Genomic DNA, 12,540 nt, shown 5'->3' with positions numbered 1-12,540 from the left:
CCACCCGCCCCTGGCCTGCAGGTTCATCCCTCGCCACCCTGATGAGCTGGAGCTGGACGTGGATGACCCGGTGCTGGTGGAGGCTGAGGAGGACGACTTCTGGTTCCGCGGCTTCAACATGCGCACAGGGGAGCGCGGGGTCTTCCCTGCCTTCTATGCCCACGCGGTGCCCGGCCCTGCCAAGGACTTGCTGGGTGAGGCCTGTCTCCAAGGAGCATCTTGTCCCCTCAGACCCTCAACTCCCCTGACTTGGGCCCCTTGTGACCCCCAGGGAGCAAGCGGAGCCCCTGCTGGGTGGAACGCTTCGATGTGCAGTTCCTGGGCTCCGTGGAGGTGCCCTGTCACCAGGGCAACGGCATCCTATGTGCAGCCATGCAGAAGGTCAGTGTGAGGTGGGGCCCCCGAACCCCCAGAGGGACCAGACCTCCACAGAGGGTTAGAGGGGCCTCAGGGGGCAGCTCCCACCCAGCTCACAGCTGTCCCTCATCACCTTGGTGTCTCTGGGCAGGTTCCGTGGGGCCTCCACCTTCCTGTAGCCCATCCTCTTTTTCTTGTCTGAAAATCCAGACCAGCTCTCACTGAGCCTTCCTGAGGGTCATTTGCTCACTCGTCATGGACTCAGTGGGCAGTTAGTGACCAGCAGCTCATCTGCTGGTCCTGTGGTTGAGCAGGACAGTCCTGTCCCTGAGACCCCCAGTCAGACCATGGGGACAGGCAGGGAGGGCTGGGCAGGGGGAGGGCGTGGTCCTGGCTGCAGGGCAGGAAGGAAGCCCAGGGAGGCTGAATGCAGAGAGGTGACTGGCGGTGCCAAGACTGAGAAACGGCCGGGACCCTGGCCCACGTGCTCCAGAATCAGCCCCGAGAACCTGCAACCCAAACGAAGATGTTCCAGTGACGAGAGGCCCCTGAGACCCCTTCTCCTCTGGCTTCTCCCCCAGATCGCCACTGCCCGGAAACTGACTGTCCACCTGCGTCCCCCTGCCTCCTGTGACCTCGAGATTTCTCTTCGGGGGGTCAAGCTGAGTCTGAGCGGTGGACCTGAGGTGGGGTGCGGGGGCCGAGGCACAGGGAGGCGGGTGGGTCTGACAGGGACGTCCAGCCGGGGTGGCAGGAGAGGCTCTGGGCGATGCCCGTCTAACCGGCCTCTGCCCTCGGCTCCAGTTCCAGCACTGCAGCCACTTCTTCCAGATGAAGAACATCTCCTTCTGCGGCTGCCACCCTCGAAACAGCTGGTGAGAGCCTCAGCCCTCCCCTCGGCCCACCAACCCCGAGGGCTGCCCCCGGGCCCGGGAGACACAGGTCAGACAGGCTCCCATCTGGTCCGGGTGCAGACAGACAGGCACACAGATGAGTGGGTGCTGGAAGCCTCGTGGGGTCTGGGGGACATCTGTGTGGGGCTCCCATGAGCAGACCTGCAGAGAGGCGGTGGGGTTTGGGGTTCAGGAGGTGACTAAAGACCACTCTGCATGCTCGGAAGGCACGTCTGATGGTGACAGGGGGCCTTCCAGGGAGGCGGCTGAGCCAGGTGCGGGCAAGGGCAGTGGGATTCTCAGGGAGTAGCTGGGGGTGGTTGGAGGGACACAGGGGTACCTGTGCCTTTCTGGCCATGCCAAGGAGCTTGTACTTGATCCCACCGGCCACAGGGTGACACAGTCGGGTTGACAAGCTGGCTCTGGCTGCTGTGCAGAGTGGCTGGACCCAGGTGTGGGCCAGGTAGCTGCTGAGGTCATCCAGGTGTTGTGTCCTGGGGGCACTGGGGAGGTGGAACTGGCAGGACCCAGGTCGATGGAGGTAGCCACAGACGTGCTGTCTGGGTGAAGGGCTGATAGTAACCACTTGCCAGGTCAAGGGCTGGCAGCCTGGAGGCACCGTGCTCATCCGCAGATGCAGCGAGGTGGAGGCGGCCAGGGTCACGTGGGTCTGGGGTGTGGGAGAGACCCGAGGGAAGGTCTCAGTTCAGAGCAGGTGGACGACTGCGGCCATGAGGGCACGAGACAGCCAGGCAGAGCAAGAAGTGGCAGGCATGAAAGGGGAGGGACTGTGCCAGCATTGTCCCCAGCGGGGGTGAGGGTGCAGGCTTCCTGCCCAGCCCGACTGCTGCCCACTGGGTCCCCATGTCCTAGAGGAAGGAGATGAGAGGAGGTAACCAGAGAGACAGGCCGCCAGGGGCTCACAAGGATGCGGGCTGCTGGAGGAAGGACACGCTGCCGGGGCGGGGCTGGCAACAGGTGCTGAGGCCAACCGCCAGCAGGTCAGAGCCAGTCTGGCTGCGTCCACTGAGGACAGAGACGGTGTGGTGGGATCCACCGTGTGGAGGTTGCTCTGAGGAGTGGAGGGCTGGACAGAGTGCCTGGGCTCAGACCAGACATGTGGATGGGGGCCGAGGACAGCACCAACCACAGGGGAACAAGAACACCCTTATTTCTCAACAGAGAGAAACTGGCTGCCCAGCTGGGGCCTCCAGGCTAGAAAGAGACCAGGTTCGAGTCCTTGAGAAAAGGGCAGTCAGACCAGTGGTTCCGGATCCAGATGTGGAGGCAGTGGGGGAGGAGAGACTCAGCCTGGCCCAGAGCTGACACAGTTAGGAAGTCACATTTGCCGACAGGTTAGCTTGCTTCATGGTGAGGTTGGTGGCAGAACAGGCCTGTGCGGCCCGTTGTGCTTGGATGAGGCCTTGGAGATCACGACTGGCTGTGTGTCCTCGGCAAGTTTCCCGCCCTCTCTGTGCCGTAGCTGCCTTGTCTCATGGGGCTGCCGTGAGGATCCCGGGAGTGAATAATCTCAAGTGCTGAGAATGGTGCCCGGTGCTTGGTAAGCAGCATCTGGGTGTTGGCGACTATGAATGAGATTTTGTTGTTGTTGTTGTTAATCCTCACCTGAGGATATTTTTCCATTGACCGGAATTGAACCTGGGACCCTTCAGTCCGCAGGCCGACACTGTCCACTGAGCCACACCGGCCAGGGCTGTATGAGATTTTGACCAGGGCCTCTGAGACGAGGCTGCCATGTGCTCATGGACAACCAGCTGTGATGCTGCCACGGGTTCCCGCCTGGAGGAACCACAAACCCCAGTTCAATCAACGTGGATCGATTGGCCACAGTGGGGGGTCTCGAGTCTCTGGCTGCGGGATGCTCTGGAGTGATTTTCACTGATGTCTTGGGTGAGAGGACAGGCAGAAATGAAGCAGAGTCAGGCGGGGGCGAGATGAATACAGCCAGGTGCCAGGTTCTCCAGGAAGAGGGTGTTGCTGAGGAGGGGGCCACTGTCCGGCCTCACGTTAGAGCTCGGAGAGCAGCTGTGGGTGTGCAGGACCCCAGGCTCAGGGTGTTAGGTGACACACGCCAGGTGTGATCCGGCTGAGATGCATCCGGAAGGCAGGGGCGAGGCCTCGCTGTGGTCTGTGGTCCAGGGCTGGCTCCGGGTGGAGCCATAGCACGGGCTCCCAGAAGGAAGTGGCTGCTGGACATCCCTGACGAGGAGAAGCTAATACCATCACTCCCCGAGGTGCCTGCGCTGGGGCTGGACCCTGAAGGAGCCTTTGCATCCTTCAGTCGTGTGACCCACACATTTCCCCTGTCCCCACCCTCTGCCCGAGCCCTCGGGCCCGATCACTGGGGGCCGAGGTGACTGCCCGCTCTGACGGCCCCACGCTGCCCCTCCAGCTACTTCGGCTTCATCACGAAACACCCTCTGCTCAGCCGCTTTGCCTGCCACGTCTTTGTCTCCCAGGAGTCGATGCGGCCTGTGGCCCAGAGTGTGGGGTGAGTGGGGCTGGAGGGATTAGGGTGGGACCAGCCGGGGCCAACCAGGTTCAGGATTGCCGCTGGGGAGATGGGCCTGGAGGTGAGATTTGGGGACAGAGGAAGGAGTGGGGGTGCAGTTTGGGCAGACAGGGAAAGGGAAGTTCAGAAGAGAAGCACTAGAGGTGGGTGGGAACTTTGAGCGGGAGCTGGGGGGATCCTGGGAGTGGGAAGGTGCAGGCACAGTGCCTGGGTGGGAGGATGGGTGGGAATGGGGGGTAAGGCCTGTAGTGACCAGGACGACCGAAGAGTGACCCCTCGGGACGGGCAGGCCCAGGCGGTGGGAGGGAAGCTGAGGGCGGCCCTGATGGTGTGGCTGGCGCTGTCTCCCCAGCCGCGCCTTCCTGGAGTACTACCAGGAGCACCTGGAGTACGCCTGCCCCACAGAGGACATCTACCTGGAGTAGCCGCCCACACTCTGCGCAGGTGCCGCGAGGCGGGTACCTCAGAGGCCGCCGGCTTTGGCAAGGACTGGATTGGGGTCTCGGGGGCTCTCCTTGCTCACTCCACAGGGGCTGTCCCCCGCTTTCCCTCTGATCTTCTTTCTCTCTGTCTGTCTCTGCCCCCCGTGCCTGCAAACTCGGCCCTCTGCTCTTTACTCTGGGGTCAGAGCTGGGAGGGGTGTGGAGGAAGGCGAGGCGCTAGGTGACCGTGGCATCAGGCTCCCAGGTAGTCCCTCCTGCCCCTCCCCAGTAATTTAAAAGGAATTTTAATTTTTATAGTGAATCTCCAGGGGTCACCCCTTCCCTGACTACAGGGACAAAGAGAGGGACCCCCACACTGCCCCATGCGGAGCTCAGGGGGAAGCAGGGAGGGGGTCCCCAGAAGGGCCTTGGGGTTGCTAGTAGTTCTTGAGGCTCATCCCAAGCCCCAGACTTTGCTCAGAGAAGGGTGCCCTGCCCCGTGCCCCGCCACACCAGCGTCTGCTTTGCCGCTGCAAACTCCCCGCAGTCCAGCACCTCAATAAACTCTCTGCTTGGTGTGACCCTGTCTGTTTCTGGGGGACACATAATGGCCGGGGGCCCAGGTGCTGCCCATGGCAGTGGGTACCCAGACCCCTGGGTGACAGAATCAGGAGAAGCTTCACCCGTCAGTGCTCTCCGAGATCATGCCAGGGGTCCCTGGGGTGCCACACTGGGCCCCTGGGGATTCTCCCTGATACATTCAATTGGCTGGAGAGACAGTGCTGGGCACCCGCACTGGAGTGCTGGGCTGGGGAGGGGGTGTGCCGGGAACCGCAGGGCTCAAGTCGTGTGTGTGTGTGTGTGTGTGTGTGTGTGCGCGCGCGCATCATGATTGTGCACATCACGAGTGTGTGTGCATCATGAGTGTGTGTGCACGCTTGTGAGTGTGTGGGAGAGGGCAGCAGCCTGCTTAGACCTTAAAATTGGTATTTAAAAATTCTGCACAGAGAACAGGAAGACAAAAGCTGACCATTTCTCACGGTGCCCTTCAGCTTCTATAGAAAGGGCTTCCCTGGCCCCTCCCCCCACGAGCCCACTCTCAGGGACTGAGGTCAGCAGGCTCCTCCCCAGGGGACATGTCCTCAGAGGGGGGCAGGGTAGGAGCAGGAGGACCCAGGAAGCAGCACCCCCCCCGCCCCGCCCGTCCTCTACACAACACTCAGCATCCGGCCCCTGGCTGCCAGGGTGGTGTCTCATTCCCCTCCCCTCCCTTTGCTGGGATCGGTTAGTAGACATTGTTCTTCTGCACCAGTTATCATTCTATTGTCACAACCGCACAAGAGGATGAGTGTCCGGAGCCTACCATCCCCAGGGAGCACCCAATTCCTTGTTGGGCCTACAGCCCCCTCCTGCCCAGAAGTGACCTCCAGGGAAGGGTGTCCAGTCATCTGCCCCCCACCTCTGAGGTGCCCCGGGCTTGCCTTCTTTCCCCCTCTGGGAGTTCCCAACACCTTCCCAATAAGTTCCTTTTTGGGGAGACCTAACAAGGAATTGGTGCTTCCCAGGGACGGCAGGCTCTGGACCCTCAGCATCGAATTGGCTGCTCCTTCCTTGTTGCTGAGTGTTTGCAAAGTGTTACTGCTCTTGCTATGGAACCCTGCGCCCCCTCCCCCCGACTGCTCTCTCCAGCAGGACCCTGACTGCCTGTCTGCTCAGATAACACCCCCAACCTTTCCCCCTGGGGTCTCTCCTTTCTGGGGGGAGCATGCCTTGGGCCCCACGGTTGTGACCGCCCTGTGGAGGGTCTTCACACAAAGGAGGGGGCTGAGGGGTCCCCTCTGTTACTGCTGCTCCTACACCCGGCCGTGGGGTAGCATGGTGACCAGACTCATCGGCCACGGAAAGGCAGATTAGAGCCAAGTTGAACACGTATGATTCGCGTAGACATGGAGGTGGTGTGGGCACACAGGCTACGTTGCCTGCGTCTGACTGAGATGCAGGCATTATCTGGGGCGCTCTAATGAGCACACACTAATTTTGTAATTAAAAACATTTGGAGAAGAGGCGAAATGAAATATTCCATGGAAACGTGCCCTCTTGCTCCCCCTTCTGGTCACTTGTGAGAGAGGCGAGGCCAGGAGTCAGCAGAGAGGGTGGTGGGAGCATGTCTTGGGTCCACACCTGAGGGGACCCACAGAGGCAACATGTTTTTTATTGTTGTTGTTTTTTAATCCTCGCCTGAGGATGTTTTCCCACTGATTTTTAGGGAGAGTGGAAGGGAGGGAAAGAGAAACATCGATGTGAGAGAAGCACATCGATTGGTTGCCTCCCACATGAGCGCCGACCAGGGCCCTGGCCAGGGAGGAGTCTGCAACTGAGGCACCCGCCCTTGACTGGAACTGAACTGGGACCCTTCGGCCCGCAGACTGACACCCTATCCGACGAGGGCTGTTGTTGTTTTTTAAATATTTCTTTACTGATTTCAGAGAGGAAGGGAGAGGGAGAGAGAGAAAAACATCAATGATGATAGAGAACCATTGATCGGCTGCCTCCTGCACGGCCCCTACTGGGGATCAAGCTCATAACCCGGGCATGTGCCCTTGACCAGAATTGAACCTGGGACCCTTCAGTCGCAGGCCGACACTCTATCCACAGCCAAACCGGCCAGGGTGAGGCAACATGTTTGTCTGTCTGTCTGTTCCCACTCAGCTCCTTCCAGAGGACATGGGGCCCAAGGAGGTCCTGGCCTGGGGAGAGGACAAAGGGGCTGACTTTAAAATCAACAGCAAAGAAGACAGGGCAGGGCTAGTGGACATTATGGCAGCATCTGGGGCTACGATAAGTGTATAAAAGTGTGTGCTCGTGTGGGCATACTGTGCGTGCACGTGTGTGCACACGAGAGCCTGCAGGAGGAGGGCCATCACACTAACGCAGCTGAGAAACAAGCACACGTTTCTGCTCCCAAGAGCATCCCAGCAAAGCCCACGTGCAATGGGAGGGTGGGAGGACCACTGTCCTCTCCCACTCTGGGTGCAGATGTGGGCTTGAACTCAGGGGACAGTCTCAGCAGACAGGGGAGCCTCCTGCCTGGTTCAGTTACCTTCCCCCACCAGTGATTACTCTTTTTTTTAAAAAATATATTTTATTGATTTTCCACAGAGAGGAAGGGAGAGGGATAGAGAGTTAGAAACATCGATGAGAGAGAAACATCGATCAGCTGCCTCCTGCACACCCCCTACTGGGGATGTGCCCGCAACCAAGGTACATGCCCTTGACCTGAATCGAACCTGGGACCTTCCAGTCCGCAGGCCAATGCTCTATCCACTCAGCCAAACCGGTTAGGGCAGTGATTACTCTTGTAGGAACAAGTCCTCTTCCTCGGTGGCATTCATCACGTTAAATGTTTATTTCTATTGAAGTATAAAATACACGACATCATAAAGTGCACACATCTTAAGTATGTAGCTCGATTGCTTCACACACATGTCCGCACCCCCCCAGTCAAGATGGGGAACATTGGAAGCACTCAAGGTTCCCTCAGGCCCCTTCCCAGGCACGTTCCACACCCCACCCACAGCACCGCAGGCTTCTGCCACTGAAAATCCACACGTGTCTTTGACCCCAGGGTCACTGCTCCTTTCTCTGTGGGATGGTGGTGCCATGGAGCGGGAATGGGTCCCCCCCGGTGACCTGTGCCCCAGCACTAAGCATGGCCCTAGGTGGTGAATAAATGTGGGAACTAACCAAGGGAAGCCCACAGGCATAGGGAAGGTGCCTGCAGGTCGTGCAGGTGTGAGCATTCAGTTGGCTCTAACTGTGTGCTCAGTCTTGGGACCTGGTGCTCAGAGTGCGCCTCTGCTTCAGGGCCTCTGTCCTCAGCCTGAAACGTAGGCCCCGCTGGGAGAGAAGCTGCAGGTGTCGGGGGTGCATGCCCAGCCCCCAAGGACCAGTGTCTCCGCTCAGACCACAGTGCAGGTGGCCCTCCTGATGCCAACGTCAGTGGCTGCAGGGGTCTCCGAGGAAACTACCGCCCTGTGAGGGGAGCCCCCCCACACAGAGGGGTTGGGGCACAGTCAGCGCAGCCCCCAAACCAGACCATGAGTGGTGGGAGTCACCTGGAGAACACAGGTCTGACACCGCAGGCCCACTCGGGAGCCCACCTGCACGTGCACAGGTGCCCCGCACATCCCGACCACAGGTCACTCCAGGAAGACCGCCTTCGACCGCGAGTAACAGACAACTCACCAGCAGTGGCGTGAGCAGCAGGGTTTATTTTCTTAAACTGTGAGCTCTGGCGGTGGATGGCCAGAGACATGGGCTTGGCAGCTACACAATGTCTGGTCAGGCCCAGTGACGCTGTGGAACGGTGCGCACAGCCCCCAGAGGACCCAGGATCCCAGCAGACTTTCCCTGACTTTCCGGATCAGGACTCTCATCATGCCACCCTGGAGCAGGCACGGGACTGTGAGTGGCTTCTGCCCTCCTGGGACAGGGAGAGGCCGTACCTCCACGGTTCAGAGCCTCTGCCCACATGGAAAAGGTGGGGCCTGGTAATGAGGGGATGGCTCTCTGGTCTGCCAGGAGGAGGGACCGCCCGCTGGGGCCCCGAGCACCCAGATGGCACTCTTCTCACTCAGCCAACACTGAGGGAGTGCTGGGGTCTGCCGGCGTCCTGGGAGCACATGCGCCCCTGCTATCAGCACACACGTGGGGACCCACGAGGGCTTCGTGCCACTGTGTGGACGCAGGCAGGCAGTCAGGGCGTCCTCCCTGCAGAGCCTAAGATGAGGGGACAGGAAGGCTGAGAGGTGAGGGCAGGCCTCAGTGGGCACGGTGGCCACTCTAAGGAGCCTGGGTTTTGTTCTGAGCCTGATGTTCTGAGCAGGGATGGAACCAAACCTGACCTATTTTTAAGAGCACTTTGCTGGGTGAATGGCTTACACTGGGTGAGAGGGGAAGCCAGGGGACAGGAAACGTGTGCGTAGGCCGGAATGTAGCGCTCTGGGGGGCAGAGGTGGGCCAGGGTCATGGTATCTCAGAAGCTGCTCATGCATCTTCCTTGAGTCTGACAGGCTCCCAGCCCCTGTGTCCCCACCTGGAATGTACTGCTCATCACGAACCTCAGGCAGGTTTCTGGTAAGAGCCAAGGGGGTCTGTCCCTGTGCCTCCAAGAGAACCCGGCTCTCTGGGCACTCGGCCCCTGCTGGGTCTCCTGTCTGCGGTGCCCTCGACCCTCCCCGCCCCGTTCCTGGCCACACAGGTGCTCAGTGCAGCTCCCATGAAGGGGTCTGCAATCACAGGAGCCAGGGTGCCATGGAGCAGACCCCAGCCCAGCCCCACTGGCCATGACCTCAGACACATCGCCGGATCTCTCTAGGCCTGTCTCCTCACTTGTGCACAAGCAGAATAGCACCTACCTCTGGCCACGACAAGGACTAGAGGAATCATCACGCCTGCAAGTATTACCTGGTGTTATTGGGGTATCAGGTAAAAACATGTCCATGCCTGAGCCTCAGCCACGGGGGGCGGGCCTGGACTGGTGCCCTCAGCGCAGGGGCCCTGGGCAGTGGCAGCAGGTGGGCCAGGGGCTGCAGCTGGGCTGGCAGCACATCTGCAGGGCAGGGTCCTCACCCCGGGCCATCTGGCTGGGGCTGAAGGTCATGCTAGCATCAAACTGGGCCTTGAGCAGCTGAAGCTGTTTCATCGCCTCCAGGGCCTGGGGGGCGACCTCGGCCCCACTCCCCACAAGGTTGTAGTTCTCACCAGGGTCCTCAGAAAGGTCAAAGAGCAATGGGGGCTCATGGGCAGTCAGAGGGCTGGAGGCGTGGCAGGCAGGGTCTGCTGTGGTGTCACTGTGGGCGGAGCCTGGGAGGGTGGGAGACACATCTGTGCACAGAGGTGGGGGCAGGCTCTGGGGCCCGAGGGGTCAGCGGGGTCAGGGGAGGACATTACCCTGGGTGAAGAAATGGGCCTTGTACTTCCCGCTCCGCACAGCAAAGACCCCATGGATCTCATCGGGGAAGGTTGGGTAGAAGAACATAGTCTGCCGGGGGCTCTGGGGGCAAAGTCAGGGGCAGGGGGCAGAGCCCCAACACCGATCAGCCTGCGTTAGGTCCTGGCTATGCCCACTCAGCAGCAGCACTTGGATGCCACTCAAAAGAGGTGACCTGCTCACAGTCACTCCGGGGCTGGGGCGTGGGGTTGCTGGCCCTACCTTGCCTTTGCCCAGCAGCAGGGGGCTGAGGTCAAAGCCATCCAAGGTGACATTGGGCAGTGGGGCCCCAGCCAGGGCTGCCAGGGTGGGCAGTAGGTCCAGGGAGCTGGCCAACTCATGGGTCACGCCTGGGGACAGAGGGCTGTGTGGTCACTCTATTCACCATCAGGTTGGGGAGGTGGGGCCAGGGTTGCATGAGGAGAGGACCTGAAGACTGACCGGGAGTGATGTGGCCTGGCCAGAAGGCCAAGGCAGGTTCTCGGACGCCCCCCTCAAAGGTGGTTCCCTTTCCACATCGCAGTGGGCCAGAGCAGCCGCCTCGGGACATCCGCATCGTCTCCGGTCTGGGACACACAGGTGGTCATCAGCGTCTCTGACTCGCCCCAGTGGCTCCAGCCCCAGACGTTTAAGTTACGTGCCCAGAAATGGCCACCAGGTGCCTGTCTCCTCCCTGTCCTACCAGGACCAGCTTCATGGATTGTGGCCTGGAAGTCACCATAATGTGGCCAGCATTTTCTGAGACCCCCCCTTCTCCCGCTGTGTCTGTGGTCAAGATGGGGAGGCCTCAGGCTCACGCCTGTGAGAAATCAGCTGCATAGGCCCTCCCCGGGGCCTACCCGTTGTCTGCGGTGAAGATGACCAGTGTGTCTTTAAGCAGCCCCAGGTCCCCCACGGCTGTCATCAGGGCTCCCACGGCCGAGTCCAGCTCCATCAGGGCGTCTCCGAATGGCCCACGGCCTGAGTGCCCGGCGAAGTTCTGCCCACTGAACTGGGGGTAGTGGGTATGCTGGGGGCAGAGCCTGGAGTTAGCATCGGGCAGGGGGCAGGGCAGCCCGGGACATGGGGCCAGGGTTACTCACGTGGGAGGCATAGTACAGAAAGAACGGGCGGCCCTGGCGATGGGCATCGACCATGAGTTCGTGTGCGAAAGCCACGTAGCGGGCCTCAAGTCCAGGCAGCCAGGGGGGCTGCGCCTCCACAGACAGGTTGGCTAACAGCGGCACAGGGACCAGGCCCTGGTCACAGATTCCATGGCAGGGGGTGGCCGGTGGGAAGCAGGTCAGGTTCTGGCAAGGGCCCTGGGGAAAGGGCTCCATTTAGGGTCTAGGCCAGTGGTTCTCAACCTTCCTAATGCCGAGACCCTTTAATACAGTTCCTCATGTGGTGGTGACCCCCAATTTCATTGTTGCAAATTGAACATAATTAAAGTATAGTGATTAATCACAAAAACAATATGTAATTATATATGTGTTTTCGGATGGTCTTAGGTGACCCCTGTGAAAGGGTCGTTCGACCCCCAAAGGGGTCGCGACCCACAGGTTGAGAACCGCTGGTCTAGGCTGTGCAGAGGAGCTGGGAGGTCAAGGGAAGGGGAGTAGGAGAAAGTGGATAGGGGGCAGCTGAGGGCTCTGGCTGTTCCTACCTGGTCATGGGAGTATGGGATGCCCAGGAATCGATGGAAGCCCTGGTGGGGGGGCAGAAAGACCCCCTCAGGCCCCACCCCAAGATGCCACTTGCCAGCCATCCCTGTGAGGTAGCCTTGGGCAGCCAGGATCTCAGCCAGGGTCACCTCCTCCAGGGGCAGGCCCCCTCGGGAGCCAGGCTCCAGAACGCCAGGGTACAGGCCCGACCGAACTGGGAGTCGGCCGGTCAGGAGGGCAGCCCTGCAGAGCCAGTCACAGCCGGTGAGACAGAGAGAAACGAAGACAGAGGTGCACCCGGGAGACAGTAGGGAACTATGACCCTCACTGCAGACCAGAGGAAACCGGGAGCAGCTGGGCGGTCAGGGTGGGCACGGGGTGAGGGCTCCCTGCCCCCTTGCTCACCGGGAGGGTGTGCACAGGGACACTGGCACGTAGAAGTCTGTGAACCGCAGCCCCGCGGTGGCCAGCTGGTCCAGGTTGGGGGTGGTGGATGTGGGGTGACCGTAGGAGCCCAGGTCCCCATAGCCCAGGTCATCAGCAAAGATCAGCACGATGTTCGGTGGGTAGGCAGAGGCCAGACCTGCAGCCAAGGCCAGAGCGAGGGCCCACAGCACCACCATGGCCTGCGGCACACACAGGCTTGTCACCAGAGACCCTTGGGAAAGAAGGCAAATGAAGCTCTGCGGGAGGCCCCAGA

The 12,540-nt window shown here is 60.5% G+C and overlaps 2 protein-coding genes across 5 annotated transcripts in view; one reads left to right on the top strand and one right to left on the bottom strand.

Annotated features, from left to right (window-relative positions):
* The window catches only part of MAPK8IP2 (mitogen-activated protein kinase 8 interacting protein 2), a 9,750-nt gene extending 4,964 nt beyond the window's left edge, over window positions 1-4,786 (top strand). Inside the window, exons 8-13 of the mRNA XM_014541198.1 lie at window positions 22-194; window positions 272-381; window positions 939-1,043; window positions 1,162-1,232; window positions 3,664-3,762; window positions 4,136-4,786. Coding sequence (XP_014396684.1) covers window positions 22-194; window positions 272-381; window positions 939-1,043; window positions 1,162-1,232; window positions 3,664-3,762; window positions 4,136-4,208 — 631 coding nt within the window. The 3' untranslated portion in view covers window positions 4,209-4,786. The remainder of the gene's footprint in view (window positions 1-21; window positions 195-271; window positions 382-938; window positions 1,044-1,161; window positions 1,233-3,663; window positions 3,763-4,135) is intronic.
* Window positions 4,787-8,456: 3,670 nt separating this feature from the next.
* Window positions 8,457-12,540, bottom strand: part of ARSA (arylsulfatase A) — a 4,642-nt gene continuing 558 nt past the window's right edge. For 2 of the 4 annotated variants that reach the window (XM_005868226.2, XM_005868224.2), the window contains exons 2-9: window positions 12,246-12,498; window positions 11,843-12,083; window positions 11,280-11,498; window positions 11,037-11,206; window positions 10,639-10,763; window positions 10,420-10,547; window positions 10,158-10,260; window positions 8,457-10,070 (exon numbers count right to left, since the gene is read on the bottom strand). In XM_005868226.2, coding sequence (XP_005868288.2) covers window positions 9,751-10,070; window positions 10,158-10,260; window positions 10,420-10,547; window positions 10,639-10,763; window positions 11,037-11,206; window positions 11,280-11,498; window positions 11,843-12,083; window positions 12,246-12,498 — 1,559 coding nt within the window. In that variant the 3' untranslated portion in view covers window positions 8,457-9,750. The remainder of the gene's footprint in view (window positions 10,071-10,157; window positions 10,261-10,419; window positions 10,548-10,638; window positions 10,764-11,036; window positions 11,207-11,279; window positions 11,499-11,842; window positions 12,084-12,245; window positions 12,499-12,540) is intronic. The other 2 variants (XM_005868225.2, XM_005868227.2) reach the window with 1 other exon arrangement.

The sequence above is a fragment of the Myotis brandtii genome, unplaced genomic scaffold, assembly GCF_000412655.1.
Source record: "Myotis brandtii unplaced genomic scaffold, ASM41265v1 scaffold2658, whole genome shotgun sequence".
NCBI lineage: Eukaryota > Metazoa > Chordata > Mammalia > Chiroptera > Vespertilionidae > Myotis > Myotis brandtii.
Note: the sequence above shows the minus strand (reverse complement) of the source record. Positions and strands in the feature narration are given on the sequence as shown.